The 20,190-nt window shown below is 40.3% G+C and overlaps 1 protein-coding gene across 4 annotated transcripts in view; it reads right to left on the bottom strand.

Annotated features, from left to right (window-relative positions):
- Positions 1 to 7,974: 7,974 nt before the first annotated feature.
- AP1AR (adaptor related protein complex 1 associated regulatory protein) overlaps positions 7,975 to 20,190 on the bottom strand; it is a 34,772-nt gene continuing 22,556 nt past the window's right edge. For 3 of the 4 annotated variants that reach the window (XM_045019210.1, XM_045019207.1, XM_045019208.1), the window contains 3 exons: positions 17,889 to 17,962; positions 16,773 to 16,901; positions 9,220 to 10,202 (listed from right to left, as the gene is read on the bottom strand). In XM_045019210.1, the coding sequence (XP_044875145.1) occupies positions 9,937 to 10,202; positions 16,773 to 16,901; positions 17,889 to 17,962 (469 nt within the window). In that variant the 3' untranslated portion in view covers positions 9,220 to 9,936. Of the gene's footprint in view, positions 9,190 to 9,219; positions 10,203 to 16,772; positions 16,902 to 17,888; positions 17,963 to 20,190 lie in introns of those variants that run through there. The other variant, XR_006579818.1, reaches the window with a different exon arrangement.

Below are 20,190 nucleotides of genomic sequence, written 5' to 3' on the forward strand. Positions count from 1 at the left end.
TTCTTTGAGATGTGTTGCATACATCCATTCCACTGTAGGTGTGAGCATGCCTCATGCACAGTTGTCAGAGAACTTTTTTTCTTCAGCGGTACCCATCAGGGCAGCTTGAGCACTGGCACACTGCCATACACCATTGTGTGCCAGTGCAAGAGGGCAGAGCCACTCCCAAACCCTCTCAGTTCCTTCTTACCAGATAGACTCTGATGGAGAGGGGAAAGAGGGAAGATCATGGAATGGACACATGCAACATCTCTCAAACAACAGTTACAGAAAGGTAGGTAACTGTGATTGCACGTGTCCAATCCACTGAGGGTGACTCACAAGCAGAGTAACATGGAGGCGGGCTCTGAATCTGATTTTTATGGCATCACAGAGTGCTCTGATAAACTCTATTCTTTGCACAGGTTTTAGAATTGATTTGTCCAGATTGACAAAAGCCCCAGTGCACTGAAGATGGATTGAATGACAGCCATGCTGGACAGCACTTGGGACTGGCCTCTCACCAACTAGTTGTCCTGACTTCACTGTTGCCCTGGAATCTTTCAGGCTATGCAGCCTATCATGTCTTTTCCAAAAAGAAGAACGGGACCCTCAAATGGCAAATCCTGAAGAGTCTGCTGTACTTGAGGAGGAAGATGCAGCCATGAATTCCTCCCTCAGAGACACAGCAGACGCCATGGCTCAAGCTTCTGAGTCTGCCGCATCCACGCTGCCCTGAAGAGCTGTCCTTGCCACCAGCTTGCCTTCCGCTACCATGCGAGCAAACTCCTGTCTGGAGTCCTCTAGTAGCCTGTCTTTAAACGTCATAATGTTTTCCCAGAGGATGAAGACGTAGCAATTTAGGAGAGCTTGCTGGGTAGCAATTCTTAGCTGTAGGCCACCGGTCAAATTTACAGCCAAAGAAGTTGAACCTCTTCGGCTCTTTACTCTTTGGCATCAATGTTTAATGTTCCTACCTTTTTTGCTCATTAGCTGTTGCCAACACCAAAGACCCTGGAGGTCTTAGAAGAGACATAGTATCGTGCCTCTGCCCATTTAACTGTAGGCAGGAGGGAAGAAGGAGTCTACCATAGTGTTTTAAGTTGGCTCCAGAATTGATTTGTTAATTGGAAGTGTCACTCTCGAGGGACCAGCAGATGCTAAAATGTCCACTAGCTTGTGGGATTTCTTGCAGATCTCTTCTGCTTGAATGTCTAAAACCAAGGCCACCCTTTCAGCCAGTTCTTGGTGAGTCTTGTAATCCTCCGGTGGTGGAGAATCACTCACCATCTCTACAGCATCATCTGGTGATGAGGAAGATGCATTAGGACACTGAAGCTCTCTGGACAACTTCCAGTTGCTTAGTCCTGATCACCGAAGAACATTGTGTGCAGTGCCAATGATCTCAGTATACCCTTGAGGAGGTCAACTCAGGCATTTGAGGTATCCTGGCGGGGGGAGGGACACCCCACACTGACCAGAAAAGCCACTGGTGTGGTGATGGGCCCATTGCCCTTTCCAATGTGCCCACTGCTGTGACACCCATGGACCGCACAGCTCTGATGGAGGGTAAGCTTCCCATCTGGTATAGGTCACAAAGACCACACTTTAAAATCCCTGTAGATGACAGAGTCCTGCGATAGTGGTGGAGCAGAATCCAAGTGAATGGAGATAGGTAAGGCGAACCCAGAGATAGTAGTACCTGGGATATTCATGGTGGCTTGCACCTGGAACATACTGGCCTCCTATGTACCGCAAGCTGCATTGGTACTGCATGCTCTTGTGGATCTGCAATAGGGACCACAGTCGCCAGCACCGGTTGTGACCCTTCCTGCATCACCAGGGACACCAGTATCAAGAGGTTAAGCAATTCTCTGGCATCAGGGTACGCGCCTGGTGGTGTCGGTACCAGAATTGAGTCTTGGGTATAGGAACTTCAGGGGTCAGCCTCAACACACCTACCACAGGTTCTGGAGTTGATGACGTCTCCCCCTCCCCCGCCCTTTGTAACAAGAGAGCACTCTGGAGAATGCTTCCCCTCAGAGATCTTGCTTTTAGCAGGCCTGGATACTAAAGATCTTGCTGGATGACGTACCGTGTCCTTGGTAGAGTTGCGTCTCCTCTTTGGTATCAGAGATACAGAAATTGGAGCCAAAGACAATCTTGGGAAATGTACCCTGTACCAATGATGCCACACTCGGAGTAAACTCTGAACCTGACAGCTCTGATGGAAGTTGATGTGCCACTTCCACAAGGAAACACTGAAGTCTCGCTGCTCTATCCATTTTAGGGCAAGGCTTAAACCCTCTACAAATGTGACATGTCTCTGATGTGGAACTCCCACAAACATTTTGGGCAGCTGGAGTGTGGATCACTGATTGGCATCAGTCTGGCACACAACTGGCAGGATTTGAACCCCAGAGAGAAAAGCATGGCTCTGGTCCCAGTCCAAAGAATCAAATATGGCCCAAATGGGACTTAAAACGTAACACTAATTATACACTGTATCTAACAACTAAATGAGAAACAGACTATACACAAAGAGTGAGGGAAATAAACTTGTGACAGCAAGACTGAAAGCGCTCCAACAACTGTCACTGGTGGTAAGAACAACTAACAGGGGTGGTGGGGAGGGCAAGAATGGGTCCACCCTCTAAAACCAGCACACAATTATGCATGGCAACAGAAGATGCTTGAGCTGCCAACAGATACTGCTGAGGGGAAAAAGTTCTCCAGCAAATGTGCATGAGGCCTACATGCCCCTACAGTGGAACGGACACATGCAATCACTCAAAGAATAGGAGGATCAGGGTGCATCAGTGCCTGAGGCCCCAACAAGAGCAGGGAAATGATTAAGTGGGATATACCCAGTTAATCCTGACAAGCGACTTTGCACCCACATGTTACAGAGGAAGGCAAAAAACCTCTCTGGTCACTGGCAATCTGAGTCAGAGGAAAATTCCTTCCTGATCCCACATATAATCAGTTAGCTCTTGAGCATGTGAGCAAGAACCAGTCAGCCAAGCACCTGAGAGAGAACGCTCAGTGCCACCTCAGAGCCCTGGCCCACCTCCACAATGTTCCTCTTGTCATCCCACCTCCAGCCATGACCATCTCCTGATGCTTCAGATTAAAAACAAAACAAAACAAAATGTCAAAATACTCCCAGATCACACTGGGGGGAGGGGAGGAATTCCTTCCTGACTCCTGCCAGTGGCTGGCTGAAACCCTGAAGCACAAGCTTTCAGAACAGGGCATAAACTAGGTATCAGCCCCAGGGGTATTGTGCTCTGCCCCCTACCATCACAAACAACCCAGTCATATACCAGCACTCAAAAACGTGTCCAGCTTCTACTTAAAACTAATTGTTTATCCCCACAATTCCTATTGGGAGGCTGTTCTGGAACTTTACTCATCCTCGGAAGATGTTGCGCTCCCTGTCAGTACCTAGCCCAGGCAGCTAATGATCCAACAAGTGGATCAAATTCGGTGAGGAATCCTGGTCATGTGCCACCTGAGGAACGTTGCGCATACGCTAAGACTCATCCCTCTGATGGTTAGAAACAGTCTTCTAATTTCCAGCCTGAATTTGTTCATGGCCAGTTAATATCCCTTTGTTCTTGTGCCAACATTGTCTGAGCTTAAATTGCTCTTCACTCTGCCCAGTATTTACTCTCCCCCCCCACCCCCAAGTTTTTCTAAAGAGCAATTGTCTCTCCCGTCAGCCTTCTTTTTGCTAGACTAAACAAGCTAAGCCGGGGTCGGCAACCTTTCAGAAGTGCTGTGCCGAGTCTTCATTTATTCACTCTCATTTAAGGTTGTGTGTGCCAGTAATATATATTATACTTATAGAAAGAGAATGTAACTAAACTATTGGTATATGTAAAGTAAATAAGATTTTTAAAAAGTTTAAGAAGCTTCATTTAAAATTAAATTAAAATGCAGAGCCCCCCGGACTGGTGGCCAGGACCTGGGCAGTGTGAGTGCCACTGAAAATCAGCTCTCATGCCGCCTTCAGCACACATGCCATAGGTTGGCTACTCCTGAGCTAAGCTCTTCCTGTCTCCTCTCATAAGATAGGCCCTCCATTCTGCTGGTCATCCTAGTAGTTCTTCTCTGCACCTGTTCCAGTTTAAATTCATGGTCCCCATCTGTAAAGAGAGCATCGCTACCTTCATTTACCTCATAAGGGTCTTGTGAAGATAAATACTTTAAAGATTGTCACAGGGCCCATAAAAGTACCTTAACTATGGTTAAGAACTTATTTATAGCAAAAACAGGGCTTAAAGCAAGAAAAGATATCGAGGCTAAGGGACCAAGAAAGCATACAGTTAACAAGAAGTTCAGTCCTTTCTTTGTTCCCAAGGATCTTTGCAATCATCTGTCCTGGAGGAGTATGTGTGGCTGTTTTAAAGATACTCTTATATTATTTTAGAAATATACTACGTTTTTTTTCCCCACAGAGCAAAATAGCTAAAGCAAAACAGTAACAATGGACATTACAAAAGCTTTGTTAGAGATCTGAAAGACTAATGGAACCTCCCTCTCCTTGTCCCTAAAGGCTGCCATAAACCCCTTGAAAGAAAGCTTTGCCCTACACTTTTGGCTTAGTTATGCACAAACATAGGGGGCCCAGAAGACAGTTTCTTCAGTCTTGTCTTGGTTTGGCTACACTGGTGATTGCAACATTAATACCACCAATACTGAACACTTTCGAGTGCTTAGCAGCCTTTTAAAAATCACTTCAAACAACTTTGCTCACATGAAGTTTAGTTGACAGTGCTGAATACGTCCCACCCGCATGACAAGTGGTTTAATGGTATCTGTGGGATTTTATTAAAGCACATAGCACAAACCTTTTGAACGGAAACTGTGTGGTTTACTGGTGGAATTGCTTGCATCACTCTTTGCAGCAACTTGACCACAAAGTGACAACTGATCCTCTGTCCTGATGAGGCTGCCTGGGTGGTTCTACAGTAAAAAGCTGCCACCTTTGAACCACCAACTAAAAATTATCTTCAAAAATTGGGGTGGTGATCATTTGCAATCACTTCTCCCCATATAACTTATTGAAAACAAAACTCCTCCAACTAAAACACTAATCTCCAACATAAATTCTCTCAGGCAGTCACCCACGTCAGTGAACCCGATATCCTACAGAGGAAAAACATAAGGACAATGTAACATTTGCATCATGAGATCAGGATTATCCACACAATTTGGCTACTTATTAGTTAAATTGGAAAAGATGGGGATCAATATGAAAACTGAAAGGTGGATAAGGAACTGGTTAAAGGGGATACTACAATGGGTCATACTGAAAGGTGAACTGTCAGGCTGGAAGGAGGTTACCAGTGGAGTCCTCAGGGACTGGTTTTGGGACCAATCTTATTTAATTTTTTTTATTACTGACCTTGGCACAAAAAGTGGGAATGTGCTAATAAAATTTGTGGATGACACAAAGCTGGGAGGTATTGCTAACACAGAGAAGGACCGGGATATCATACAGGAAGATCTGGATGACCTTGTAAACTGGAGTAATAGTAATAGGATGAAATTTAATAGTGAAAAGTGCAAGATCATGCATTTAGGGATTAACAACAAGAATTTTAGTTATAAATTGGGAACACATCAGTTGGAAGTAACAGAGGAGGAGAAGGACCTCGTAGTATTGGTTGATCACAGGAAGACTATTAGCCGCCAATGTGATATGGCCATTAAAAAAGCGAATGCGGTTTTAGGATGCATCAGGCGAGGTATTTCCAGTAAAGATAAGGTGTTAGTACCGTTATACAAGGCACTGATGAGACTCATCTGGAATACTGTGTGCAGTTCTGGTCTCCCATGTTTAAGAAGGATGAATTCAAACTGGAACAGGTACAGAGAAGGGCTACTAGGATGATCCAAGGAATGGAAAACCTGTCTTATGAAAGGAGACTCAAAGAGCTTGGCTTGTTTAGCCTAACCAAAAGAAGGTTGAGGGGGGATATGATTGCTCTTTATAAATATATCAGAGGGATAAATATTAGGGAGAGAGAGGAATTATTTAAGCTCAGTACCAATGTGGACAGAAGAACAAATGGATATAAACTGGACACTAGGAAGTTTAGACTTGAAATTAGACAAAGGATTTCTAACCATTAGAGGAGTGAAATTCTGGAACAGCCTTCCAAGGGGAGTAGTGGGGGCAAAAGACATATCTGGCTTTAAGACTAAGCTTGATAAGTTTATGGAGGGGATGGTATGATGGGATAGCCTAATTTTGGCAATTTGGCAATTGATTTTTGATTATCAGCAGGTAAGTATGCCCAGTGGTCTGTGATGGGATGTTAGATGGGGTGGGTGGGATCTGAGTTACTACAGAGAATTCTTTCCTGGGTGTCTGGCTCATGAGTCTTGCCCACATGCTCAGGGTTTAACTGATCACCATATTTGGGGTCGGGAAGGAATTTTCCTCCAGGGCAGATTGGCAGAGGCCCTGGAAGTTTTTCACCTTCATCTGCAGCATGGGGCATGGGTCACTTGCTGGAGGATTCTCTGAAGCTTGAGGTCTTCAAACCACAATTTGAGGACTTCAATAACTCAGATATAGGTTAGGGGTTTGTTACAGGAATGGATGGGTGAGATTCTGTGGCTTGCGTTGTGCAGGAGGTCAGACTAGATGATCATAATGGTCCCTTCTGACCTTAAAGTCTATGAGTCTACTTCTATTCCCCTGTAACAGCAGAGATGACCGCTTTTGGCAGAACTTAGTAGATCAGACAAATGGGAAGGGGTCAACAGTGAATTTTAGCAATTATGAGACCTGTATTAACAGTGACTAGAACAAAGGAACACTGCAATCTAAGACTGTGCATGTTCCCTCTTATTGCTCTACTACTGCATCTTGTTAGACTTTCCTTTCAGAAACAGCTCTCTCACTATGAAGGGCAGTATTGCCCAATAGTTACTGCAAGTCAAGGTGATTGTGTATCATCGCCGCTCTACCGCTGTGCTATTTTGGACGACATACTAAAATCCCTCTGCTTTCCTAATCTGTTGTGGCTAATTTACCTACAATGCTTCCTGCGGGAAGAAGGGTGAATCTTGAAGACATATATACTAGTTCAAATTTGACTCCAAGTTCAGGACTTTTATTAGAAATGTTCCCATTACAATAAAAATCCTTGGACACTTTTAAAAAACAAACAAAACAAACAATTAGTTGCAACCTTAAGTTTACAATATTGACTAGTCTTTCAGCTGTACAGTAAACAGTGCAAGTTGACTTGAAATAATGTATAAAGAAAAAAGTGAAAAGCTATCTTAATTTTCCAAATTGAGCGGAAACCTCCTCCCCCATTTTTTACCCAAAGCCCATATATAAAGGTCACTCTGTTAACTTACTCAAACAAAAAGAGAACTTCTCGAAAAAAGCAGAAATACATCAACACTTGTTCAGCTTCTCTCTTAAAACAGAGACAAAAAGAGGAAGATGGTAACTGAGCACGATGAAGTAAAGATATTTTCATCCTTCAAAAATCATTTTAATTATACTTGTGTACATTTATACAGTTTCAAGGGTGTGAGCATATATACTGCAGAACTGTTTCAATGGCTGTTTAAAAGCAGTTTGTCTCATTCAGCCATTTTTCTTAAGTTATTTTAAGAAAAATACTGACCCCATTGTCATTTTTAAGTCAAAATGATTGCGACTCTTAACTGTGAAAGTGGAATACTACTAACCGCCATGTGTGTCACTATAATAAAATAATCTGCAGTTCAAGTTATATCTTCCTCCCTATTGCTCAACAATCAAGACCCTTTGTCATCAACAGTAGTTCACTTGTGACCATGGTTTGCAGAACATGTTTTTTTAAACAGAAAAAAGGGACAAAGGTTGTGTGGGTTAGTTTTCAAGTAAAAAAAGTTTATTTACAGCTTGAGGAAGTTGCCTTTCCTTAGAATATGAATATGTCAAGAAAAAAATTACACAGTAGTTGCTTACACCAAAACAAAAATATACATTCGATGTGTACAAATTTTTAAAAAACATATTACAGGCATTGCAAATGTAGATATTACATTAAAATATTTCCAACATAGCTGTAACTTAAATTAAGAAATGGAATGTTAAGTACATTAAAAGATTGAGCTGTTTCCTAAAGTGTCACCGTATGTACATATTTAGTCAAAGTATCTGGTGTTTTAATTTTAGATAAAAGGCATGAAGAAGATCAAACTACCATGACCCTACCACATTATAGGGGCTCAGATAGCTAAATGGGTTACACACTTTGTATTATCTAAAGTTATTTCTGATGATTTAGCTTTTTGTAACTTTGAGGAAGTGCATTGCCTTTATTCTAAAAATAAAGAGCCACACATGAAAATCCTTATTCAGAAAGATGCTCTAGAAGAACACAATTTACATTAGGAGAGTAAAGCTTTACTGCAAGCTTGAGAAAAAACACATTTACAGTTGTGTTTTACACAGTCTCTCCAGTTTTGTTTTACATAATTCATAATCAAAACGTAAGGGGAGAATATGCATCAGATTCCACATGGTCAGCGGTAACTGAAGGCCTGCTTATGTTTCAGCCCATATCAGCAATGGTAACTATCCAGTTACAAAGCACAGGAAAGCTTGAAAAGTTCAATGTACTGTTTTGTGTTAATATAGCCACAGAAACTCTGTTTTAGGATCTCTTTCTTCCAAACGTAGCAGAGAAGTAATTTTTTTCCATATTCTGCAAGTCTGTTCATATAATGCTGCCTTTAAGAATGATTCATACAAGGTGAAGAAATTATAAGTATTCCACAAGTCTCTCTAAACACTTTTGTACTAGCAGCATTTGATGAGTTGTAAGTGGGAAAAAAAAAAAAAAAAGAACCTTTAGTCCTCTAAATTTTCCTTTAACTAACTTTCAAAATTTCCTGCTGAAGTACAGAAAAGCAGCTATAAAAAAAATCTTCAGGTAGCATACTTTCACTAAACATAATACATCATTTTACATGACAAATCTGGTCTAATTTTGTTTCTATGCCATTGGAATCATTATGCTTGGTGCAAGAAAATTCATATTTAAAAAAGGTAAGAAATACGTTGAGGTAATAAACCAATTGCAAATAGAAGCAGCAAAGAATCCTGTGGCACCTTATAGACTAACAGACATTTTGCAGCATGAGCTTTCATGGGTGAATACCCACTTCTTCGGATGCAAGAAGTGACTTGCATCCGAAGAAGTGGGTATTCACCCACGAAAGCTCATGCTGCAAAATGTCTGTTAGTCTATAAGGTGCCACAGGATTCTTTGCTGCTTCTACAGAACCAGACTAACACGGCTACCCCTCTGATACAATTGCAAATAGACAATTTCACATGTGATAAACTATTGACTTGGCCTCTGTATGTTAAAGAACAAATCAAACAGATAATGGAAAAAGGCAATTTATAAAAGTAATCTCTCACCGCTTTCACATTCTCAGACTTTAAGGTCAGAAGGGACCATCATGATAATCTAATCTGAGCTCCTGCACATTGCAGGCCACAGATCCTTACCCATCACTTAATACATTCAAGTATTAAGATAAGTTATGTAGGATATTTATTTTCAAGATAAATATTAGGCCAATGACATGTAAAACAAATCAGGAGAAATACACTGAAACCAAGTGGCTAGTTAAAATATAGGTATGTCAAGCTGTGAATCTTAAATTAATGCAGATAATTTTATACGAATCCCAAATTTCCAGAAATATACAAGATAGAATCACCCCAGTATTTTCATAAACATTTATAAGGTAGATGATAAAATTGCACTTAATTCTGAAGTAACTCAGATAACAAATCATTCCCATTCCTTGCTAATGAGCATTACAATATGGTTTCCTTCCTTTTCTTACACAAGCCTCACAGTTCTGTACACTCCATTTAACTTTAAACATTTTGCCATTAATAACAGCCACACAATTTCACTACCTGTCTTGTTGATCAGCATCGAGTTTATTTATGTCTGACACAGACAGTTCTATTACAGGATTCACAAATCCAGCATACTCTGAATTGCCATTATCATCCATCTCAGCACTAACAAAATCATTCTCCCACTCCAAACCATTTGAATCATCAGAAGCTGAGGTTGGATTACTTCCTGTCTTCTTGCTGCTAAATTTTAGTGCTGCTCGGAGTATATCTTCTTCTGTTTTAGAGCGCTCTCTTATTGGAATCATTCTGTTCATACCTGCAATTTAAGATAAAAAAAAAAAGTTGTGGCTTTTAAAAAGTTTTTTTTTTTGGGGGGGGGGGGGGAGGGCGCCAAGAATGGGGGGGATGGGACAGACACCACGGGAAGAGAATGTGTCATCACATTTTTGCTAAAATATTAAATGCTAACAAGAACACATTTAGAGCCAGATTCTGATACTGTTGCTCTTACTGACTAGTACCTCAGTCTGCAAGCAGTCTTGTTCATGTCAACGCAAGTAAGGGCATCAATACCTTCTTTAGTCGTTAACTGGCCACAAGGAAACTGATTACCTGTTTGAGAACGAAACTAGTTTCTATCTTTTTTTTTTTTTTAAAGAAGGCAAGAAGTATGGCTAAATAGGATCAGGTTTGTTGACAGTCTTTCCCACTAACCAATCTGCTGCCCTTTCTACTTGATTGGTATGTATGTATTCTGAACACATACAGACATATTAAAAACCTTCTGGTTCCATGAAATTTCTATGAAAGCTACTAGCTCCTGTTAAATCATATGATCTGTAGTAATGTATCTGCTTGTAGCTTCCTGACAGTGATATCAGAAGAAATCTTCACTGAGTGAAACGGATTCTGAAGTTCAGAAATTGTTTCCCCCTAGACACCGATACCATTTTGCTTTATACAAAGAGGACAAATTCAAGATACATACACAAAGTAAGCCAAGTTGATCAGAAATGTGCATAACAGGTTAGAGATTTTCCAAAAGAGAGAGAGGTTAGCAATGCAGAGAATGCTGTGTTATCTCCAGAGGTGTATAAACTGTCTCCTCTGCCAATGGAAAGAAGTGAAAGCTTGCAGAGGCAATAAAAGATTTACTGTGCCTCTGTTCTCATTATGGTCAGGTTTACCCCACCCTCCTAATTAAATCCCTCTAATTTTAAACTTGGATTACTGCAGTGATTCTGCTTCACTTGTAGTATGCTATTTATCAAATAAACATCCTTTATCACTTGAGATTCCAGGAAAAAGTTTACATCCACTCACTGGGTACTTGAGAAGTTTAGCAATATTTCAATCGCTTTGTTCCTTTGCTACTGACACTTCACTGAAGGTCTCATCAATAAAGATATACAGTACCCTTTAACAAGTTATACTGTTAACAGGGTGAAATGACAGTGTAACTTTATTGCAGTTCCATGTTAACTGTATGTGACAACTTATTTATCATAAAGATATTCAGAGCAAGAATGGAAAATATCAGTAATTTTATAGATTCCAAGGCCAGAAGGGACCACTGTGATAATTTAGCCAGTCCTCCTGTATAACACAGGCCATAGAACTTCCCCAAAATAATTCCTACTGCAAATCTTTTAGAAAAACATCAAATTTTGATTTAAAAAAATATCAGTGACGGTAAATTGTTCCAATGGTTAATTACTCTCACTGTTAAAAGTTTACACCTTGTTTACAGTCTGAATTTGTCTAGCTTTAACTTCTAGCCACTGACTCATGTTATACCTTTCCCTGCTAGATTGAAGACCCCGTTATGAAATGTGTATTCCTCATGTAGGTACTTACAGACTGTAATCAAGTCACCTCTTAACCTTCTCTTTGTTAAGCTAAATATATTGAGCTTCTTGAGTCTATCACTATAAGGCATGTTTTCCAATCCTTTAATCATTATCATGGCTCTTCTCTGAACCCTCTCCAATTTATCAATATTCTCCTTGAATTATGGACACCAGAACTGGACACAGTATTTCAGGAGTGGTTGTACCAGTGCCAAATACAGAAGTTATTTTATATCTATACCCCTACTTGAGATTCCCGTTTAGGCAACCCAGGATTGCGTTGGCTCTTTTGGCAACAGCATCACATTGGGAGTTCATGTTCAGCTGATTACTCACCATAACCCCCAAATCTTTGTTCTCACATGTATTTTAATAGGGCTATATGTTATTGTTTGCTAGGTAAACTGGCCTCCAGCAATCTAGATCACTCCTAATCAGTGACCTGTCCTCTTCGTTATTTACCACTTCCCCAATCTGTGTCATCTGCAAACTTTATCAGTGATGATTTTATATTTTCTCCCAGGTCATTGATAAAGATGTTAAACAGCATAGGGCCAAGAACCAATTCCCACAGGATCCCACTGGCGACATACACACTCAATGACCCCCCCTTTTACACTTACATTTTGAGACCTATCATTTAGCCAGTTTATAAGCCATTTAATATGTGCCATGTTAATTTTATATCATTCTAGTTTTTTTAATCAAAATGTTGTGCGGTACCAAGTAAAATGCCTTAGAGAAGTCTAAGTATATTACACGAACACTATTACTTTTAATCAACCAAACTTTGTAATCTCATCAAAAAAAAGATATCAAGTTAGTTTGATAGGATCTATTTTTCATAAACTTATACTGATTCACATTAAATTACATTACCCTCCTTTAGTTCTTTATTAATTGAGTCCCATATCAGCTACTCTGTTTTGCCTGGGATTGATGTCAGGCTGATGGGCCTATGAATACCTAGGTCATCCCATTTACCCTTTTAAAAAAAATTAGCTTTCTTCCGGTCTCCCGGAACTTCCCCGGTATTCAAAGACCCATTGAAAATCAACATTAACAGTTTAATGAGCTCTTCAGCATGCTCTTTTAAAACTCTTGGATGCAAGTTATCTAGACCTGCTGATTTAAAAATGTCCAACTTTAGTAGCTTCTGTTTAACAACTTACAGGGATACTAGTGAAATGGAAAATGTGTTACCATCACTGTATACACCTGGGAAAATTCTGCAACACTGTATACACGCAGAATTCATGTCCCCTGCAGATTCCCCCGGCAGAAAATACATTCTGCCAGAGACACACTGCAGTTACACCTTTTGACTACCAGGGCTGCTGTGGCACCAGAACAAAGGGCAGCCAGCTCACCCGATGTAGCAGGCAGCAGTGGATAGGAAGGTGGAGAGGCTGCATTCCTCACAGTGCCCTGCCTGTGGGGCCAGGTGAGGAGGCATGGAATATAGGGGGGTGAGGGAAACAGAGTAGGGCGGGACCTAAATGGGAGTGGGGGTGCAGGGACACATGGGGATGGAGCAGATGTGCTTGACTGAATGGGAGAGACTAGGGGTCAGCCAGGGTCTGCACAGAAAAGGATCCCCCACTCCCTAACAATCCCCCCCACCTCTCTCCCCAAAAAAACCCTGTACCATACTTCTCCCACCCACGTCCAACAACATTCCAGGTTCACTCCAGGTTCCTTCCCAGAAATTACTTTCATCTCCCTCAGCTCCTCCGTTACCCGACTCCCCCTAAGCCTTTACACTGCTTCTGAGGGGTCCAGGAAATAAGTGTCTGTATTGTAGTTTAAATGAATTACTCAAAGTTCTGTATTAATATGCCCAGTAAATCTATTTGTCCAAAAACATTTCCTGAATCTTTTTTGTTGTCTATATTGTTAGACATACTTGCTGACAGGTATTTTGAAATAAATTACCAAAATAATTGAAACTAGTATGATTATATTGTGTTATCCTGACAAATAAAATATGCAGAATTTTAAAATATTGTGCACAGACATCTTATTTTTTTGGCACAGAATTCCCCCAGGAGTAACTTTAAGATGAGACTGCATCATCAGTTTCCCCCTCCAAATGCAGAACAGAAATATTTCTTGACCACTCTGCTTTTTTGCATTATTACTGATAATGCTACCATTTCCCTCTAGTAATGGACTAATACCTTTGTCAGGATTCTTTATATATTTAAAAAACTCCTTATTGTCCTTAACTCTGCTGGCCATGGATACAAGGAGAAATCTCTTACCTTTCCTTATCAATTTTCTACAATTCCTAATTTATATCCATTACTTTGAAACACCCCTTTTTCCCATTTGTTTTAAATATTTTTGTATAGCTGCCTTCACTTCTGCATTAAACCATGCTGGTTTTTTAACCATCACAGCCTTCTTCCTCGATTGTGGATTTCTGAGCATCTAATAAGGTTCTTCAATTACTCCTGATCATCATTCAAATTTTTCTAATTAAATTCTTCCTCCCAGCAGATTTGGCTCACAATTGTTTTCAGCTTTGTGAAATTGGCCCTATTAAAGTATGTGTGTGTGTGTGTGTGCGCACGCACGCACACGTGTTTCTTATTATTTTTTTTTTTTACTAGTCTGGACTTTCTTCTGTATGCACTTTATAAATGTGGTCAAGTCATGATAACTTGTACCTAAGCTATCAACTTTTACTTCTGAGATCAGCTTCTCTTTATCTGTTAGGACAAGGACTAATCTAGAATTCCCCTGCCTTGGCTGCAACACTTTACCAAATTACTATACCAAACAGGATTAAATATGCTGCAAATATATACGATACCACAACATTACTATTATTGCCTATTCTTCATAATGCTCATATGATTTATGATGTACCCTCATCGCCTTCCCTTGGTCTACTCTTGGTCTTTAGGGCAGGGATTCTCTCTTTTGTGTTCATAGAGCACCCAGCACAAAACTGCCCCAATCCCAATGGGGGTCTTTGGGCACTATCATAATATAAATATTTACTACCACTACTAGTCATCTAATTTGAAGATGAAGTAAAAGGTATACAGACAAACTTAGACATTTCCAGAAGCCTTAGTTCAGAGCTCCCTAACTTGGAAAAGTCTTTCGGTCACGCAAAGTGTAATTCCCTCTCATAGTTTATTCTAGTTAGGTTGCCATTAGGCAGAGACCCATTTTATAAATTGGTATACTTTTGGTCTACAATCAAACAATCCCCTGTTCATTAACAGCAAAAAAGTATAACCAGATCATATATATGAACTTGAGCACGCAAAGCTTTCCCCATACCCTTCTAACCTTTCTGGCTTTTTGTGGTATGAGATCTAGCCTCTCCCTTACATATGTATTTTGATAGCACCGATCAACTTAGTACCTAAACAGTCTATGCGGGGCAAATGGACAGATGTCTTTGTTGATACTTCTCAGACATTCATGAGTGTTCCACACTGCATCAGTGGTGCTGACAACTGAGAGACCTGGAAGGGGTGGATGGAATTCATTCAGAGCAGTGAATTGTTTTCAGAGCAGTGAAGACTATGCCTTCTCCCCTGCAGGGCTTTCTCAAGGATCCACCTTGCCATTTTTTCTATTCAAGATTTAACGTGACTCGGGATCCCATGTGATAATATGGGTTGCTGTGTGATCAGCCATGACATTCAACTTTAACTATACGCTCCCTTTTCATATGTTCAAGATACCACCATTAGTAGAATCACTCAATGACTGGCACAAAGTGGGATCTCAGTTATAACTGCTTGAATACTTAGTTTTGAATTTTAGCAATTTCATCAAATTATATGTGAATAAATTTTCCATTATTTAGCCAGCTGGCTAGAGAGCAACACAATCAAAATGGAAGTGATGTTTCTGGCAAGGGTCGCAATGATATGCCAACTTAATCTGTAACTGCTTTATCAGTGGAAGACTGCCAACCATTGCAATCCACAAGTTTGTGGTCTAGTTAAATTTATTGCTCTGAGATTGCCAAAATTATTTCAGTCACCGCAACAGCATTTTCCCCCTCAACTATGGCTGGTGAAAATTGCACCTCCCCTTTCGATGTAACCCACCATGTTCATCTATGCTTTTGTAATAACTTGGTGGATACAGCAGTGAACCCCACCACAGACTGTGAAAGGAACCCAGAAGCTTGAGGAAGTCCAAAATGCCATTTTCCCCTGCCTTCTGTGTGGGGCAGGGCCAGGCCAAGGAGAGCATATAACACCACTCTCTGCACTGGCTGCCAATCCACTAATGGATAAAGTTCAAGGTACTTAACACTATATAGCTATATCTATATATATAAAAAAATCACTGTCTAGGCTCAGGTTACTTCAGCAGAAATTCACCCAATATAGAAATATGCTCAAATATGAGCCTGGATATTTTTACAGAACTAAAAGAAAATTCTGCCTTTCAAAAGTGAATTTAAGACCAAGTTGTAGGTTTTCTCCAGATCACTACATTTTTGGGTTGCGTGGGAAGAATGGAAACCCCACTTAAATTGTAAGGAATATATTTACCTTTAAACAGTTTGTGCATATCCATTAAATTAATTAATTTTTACATCCTAGGTAGTGAAACAATAAAAGCAAGCAGTAGTAATCAATTCCTGACGCTACTTGCTCACAAGGGGGCAGTATTTCTTTACTGTTATATTTTGTTGCAGGTTTACTACTAGTGAGGTTACCATGCAATGTTGAAACCTGAAGCAAATTTGCTAAAAATTCTAAGGAACTTAGTTTTCATTGCTCAGACAGGTGAAAATATTAGAGTTATTCTAATAAACTTATTTAATCTAATATTCCTATGACAAAATCATCATCGTCACCAACAGTGTGATCTTAAAAGAAAATAACACACACATTTAAAAAAAGCAGGCTCAAAATGTTTTAAGCCATTTTCTTCTTTAGAAGAAACTGCATTTTTTTGGTGTTGTCAAACTACAAACAGTCATTGAAATGGTGAATGTTTTTGACCTATACAAGGTTTGTATGACAAACAGTACTGTATGACAGAGTAAGTACCTTCTTCATCTTCCCACTCTAGATCTAGTGAAGTGCTGTCCTCATTTCCACTTGTTGATTTTGTTTTGGTCATTAAGTCACAGCTGCTCTCCGTGTTTGGTGTCAGAATGGTAGCATCAGATGAAAGTCCTACATCAAGAAGGTGTTTTTAATTCACATACATATTTGGGTTCAAGATTTAATAGCCAAAACTATCACATATCCACAGCAACTTTTACTTAGAATCTAAGCACCTTGCAAACCAACTAAAATTAGCATCACTATTTAATGAATCACTTCCATCCACCAATTTAATTAAATGTATCCTCCTTTGGGAGAGCATATAGCAGCTTTTTAACAGTTCACATTAAACAATTAAGGTAGGATAGTGAAGAAAACTGTATCCAATTAAAATTACACGGGATTTAGACATAGAATGCAATTATCCAAGTTGGAATCTGGCCAGGGTTAACAAGGATTTCTAGAGTTCTACAGGATCCTTAATTACAAGCAGCCAGATACTCTTTTTACACTTCAGAGATTGCGCTTCCAACAATACAAAGCCCATTAATAAGATAATGGGGTACTGGGTCAGAACTGATTCAAGGGTGAGAGTACCATATACAGCAATGGCTTTCAACCTTTTCTCATTTGCGGAACCCTAAAACATTTGGAGTGGAAATCTTAGATAGTCTGCGGACCCTCAGGAATCTACGGACTGCAGGTTGAAAACCACTGATATACAGGACCTTCTCCTGCAACTCCTAAGGTCTTCTCTGGATGTCTTTTGGGATACTGCCACTTCAGTGCTGGAAAACCCTGTATAGCTAGTAGAAGTCAGCCTGAGGAGCTCAGTTTGGGTGCTAGTTCAAAACTCGTTTTATTAGAACAAACAACTTTGAGTGCTGGATACAATAAAGGTAGCTGTCTAAAGGGTATATGAAGTACATCTCCAGATGCCTCCACAGCTCAAAAATCCAAGAGAACAGAAGTTCCTATCTTGTCTTATACAGAAGTATAGACCCAAAAGTGGGAAAACAAGGAGATTTTTCTTCGGAGGAGGATATTCAAACACAATTTGCTCCACAGTTATTTAAAGAACATCTGATTTCAAAATGTATGTTGAAAATCACTTACTGCTACTTCGAAAAGCTTCATAGTGGAGCTTTATATTTCTCAAAGAACAATCAAACTCCTCCTCTGCCACTGAGCTGTAAAAACAACATTTTGCTTATTACATCCAGAGGTATCAGTGATCAAGCCTAGCATTTACGGTTTTCTAGCATATTTATAGGTTCACCATTTAAAAAAAGTCCATATGAATTAGCATCTTTAAATAGGTTCTCATCTCTCACTTTTCATGAGGATCTCACAGAGCATTGTACATGGCATCCTCATGTTAACCTTAGGAAATTATGTCTGCTCACAAGGTTTCAGCTATCATCTTTATGCAGATGACTTGCAAAATTACATTCCACTCCATATTTGTCTCCTTCCTTCCAATCCTACATCCCTGCTCTCTAACATCTCCTTTGATAACTTGCAGGTAACTTAACATGGCTAAAACTGGACTCCCTGAACCTTCCTCCCAAATCCACTCCTCTTCCCTCATTCTCTGTCACCACTAACACCAACTTCATCTCTGGTCATCTCAGACCCATGACCTGGCAGTTTATCTTTGACTCCTCCCTCTCTCATTTACCCTATGCATCCAGTATCCAAATCCTCATCCTCATTTTCTTCCTCCATGGTATTTCAAAAATCCCCCCTCTTGCACCCCATGCACAGAGCTAAAACTAGTTCAGACCTTCATCTCTCACTGTGATTACCACAACCATCTTCTCTCTGGTCTCCTTAACAAATATATAATTCCTCTCTGATCCATTCAAAATGTGGCTGCTTGCCTCACTTTCTTTGCCCATTTGGCTCCCAATATTGTTTCTTTGATTCCCTCCACTGCCACCTCTCCCCATACTAGTGCTAATAAAAATCATGAGTTTATTTTCACTAACAAAATGTTTTGTGACAGCAGAGAGCACAAAGCTCTGACACCATTCTATTACAGGTTTGATTAACTTACAGTTATAATGCAGATTTGAATCATGAAAGACATAAGATAAAGGGATAACTCGGGTAACTCTAGACTGGAATAGCATTTTGCATGTATTATTCCAGTAACTCCAGAGGATGGCAGTAGGAATGCAATATGGTGTGTAAGTATGATGATGACATGCAAGAATGGCTACTTTTTAGTGACGAGGGGAAAACAGCATATTCAGAATAAAAATATCCCTTATTTGAAACAGCCAGATGGGGAAGATGGGAAAGAACACATCCTCAGTTATTGAAAACTCCCCCACTACTAGTCATTAATAAAAAAAAATAGTATTTTGTTTCACATTGTGACGGGTTGGATCACAGGAACCCCCTTGGGAGCTGCCAACCGATGTGCCAAGACTACTTCTATCCCTGTTTCCTCTGCCAGCTTAGGACTTCAGCACCCTGTCTTGCTGAGCCAGACACTCTTGTCTACCTCAACAAAGACCCAGAGTCTGAATTACCTGCCCCAAAGCAGCAGGTTTACCTGAAAACAGCACACAGAAGTATGCTTGTCTTTAGCACCCAGATGCCCAACTCCCAATGGGGTCTAAACCCAAATAAATCCGTTTTACCCTGTATAAAGCTTATGCAGGGTAAACTCATAAATTGTTCACCCTCTATAGCACTGATAGAGAGAGATGCACAGCTGTTTGCTCCTCCAGGTATTAATACATACTCTGAGTTAACTAATAAGTAAAAAGTGATTTTATTAAATACAGAAAGTAGGATTTAAGTGGTTCCAAGTAGTAACAGACAGAACAAAGTAAGTTACCAAGCAAAATAAAATAAAATGCACAAATCTATGTCTAATCAAACTAGATACAGATAGGATCCTCACCAGTTCCAGAATGCTCCCTTTTACAGGCTAATCTCCTTTTAGCCTGGGTCCAGCAATCACTCACACCCCTTGTAGTTACTGTCCTTTGTTCCAGTTTCCTTTAAGTATCCTGGGTGGGGGGGTGGAGAGGCTCCTTCTTTAGCCAGCTGAAGACCACATGGAAGGGTCTCTCAGGTATTTAAATAGACTCTCTCTTGTGGGTGGAGACCACCCCCCTCCTCACCCTGTGTAGAATCCAGTCACAAAATGGAGATTTGGAATCACATGGGCAAGTCACCTGCCCATGCATGACTCAGGACTTGCAGGGAGCAGCCATTACCCACATGCTACCTTGAATGTCCTCAGGTAGACTTCTTATGTGGATTGGAGTCTTCCAAGCTCTTTTGTCTATTAAATGCTTCCTGATTGAGCACATTTCTTTCCCAAGGAGTGACCAAATGTTTTAACAGAGGGCTTGGCTACACTTGAAAGTTGCAGCGCTGGGAGTTACAGCGCTGGTCG

Source organism: Mauremys mutica, chromosome 5, assembly GCF_020497125.1.
Source record: "Mauremys mutica isolate MM-2020 ecotype Southern chromosome 5, ASM2049712v1, whole genome shotgun sequence".
Lineage (NCBI taxonomy): Eukaryota > Metazoa > Chordata > Testudines > Geoemydidae > Mauremys > Mauremys mutica.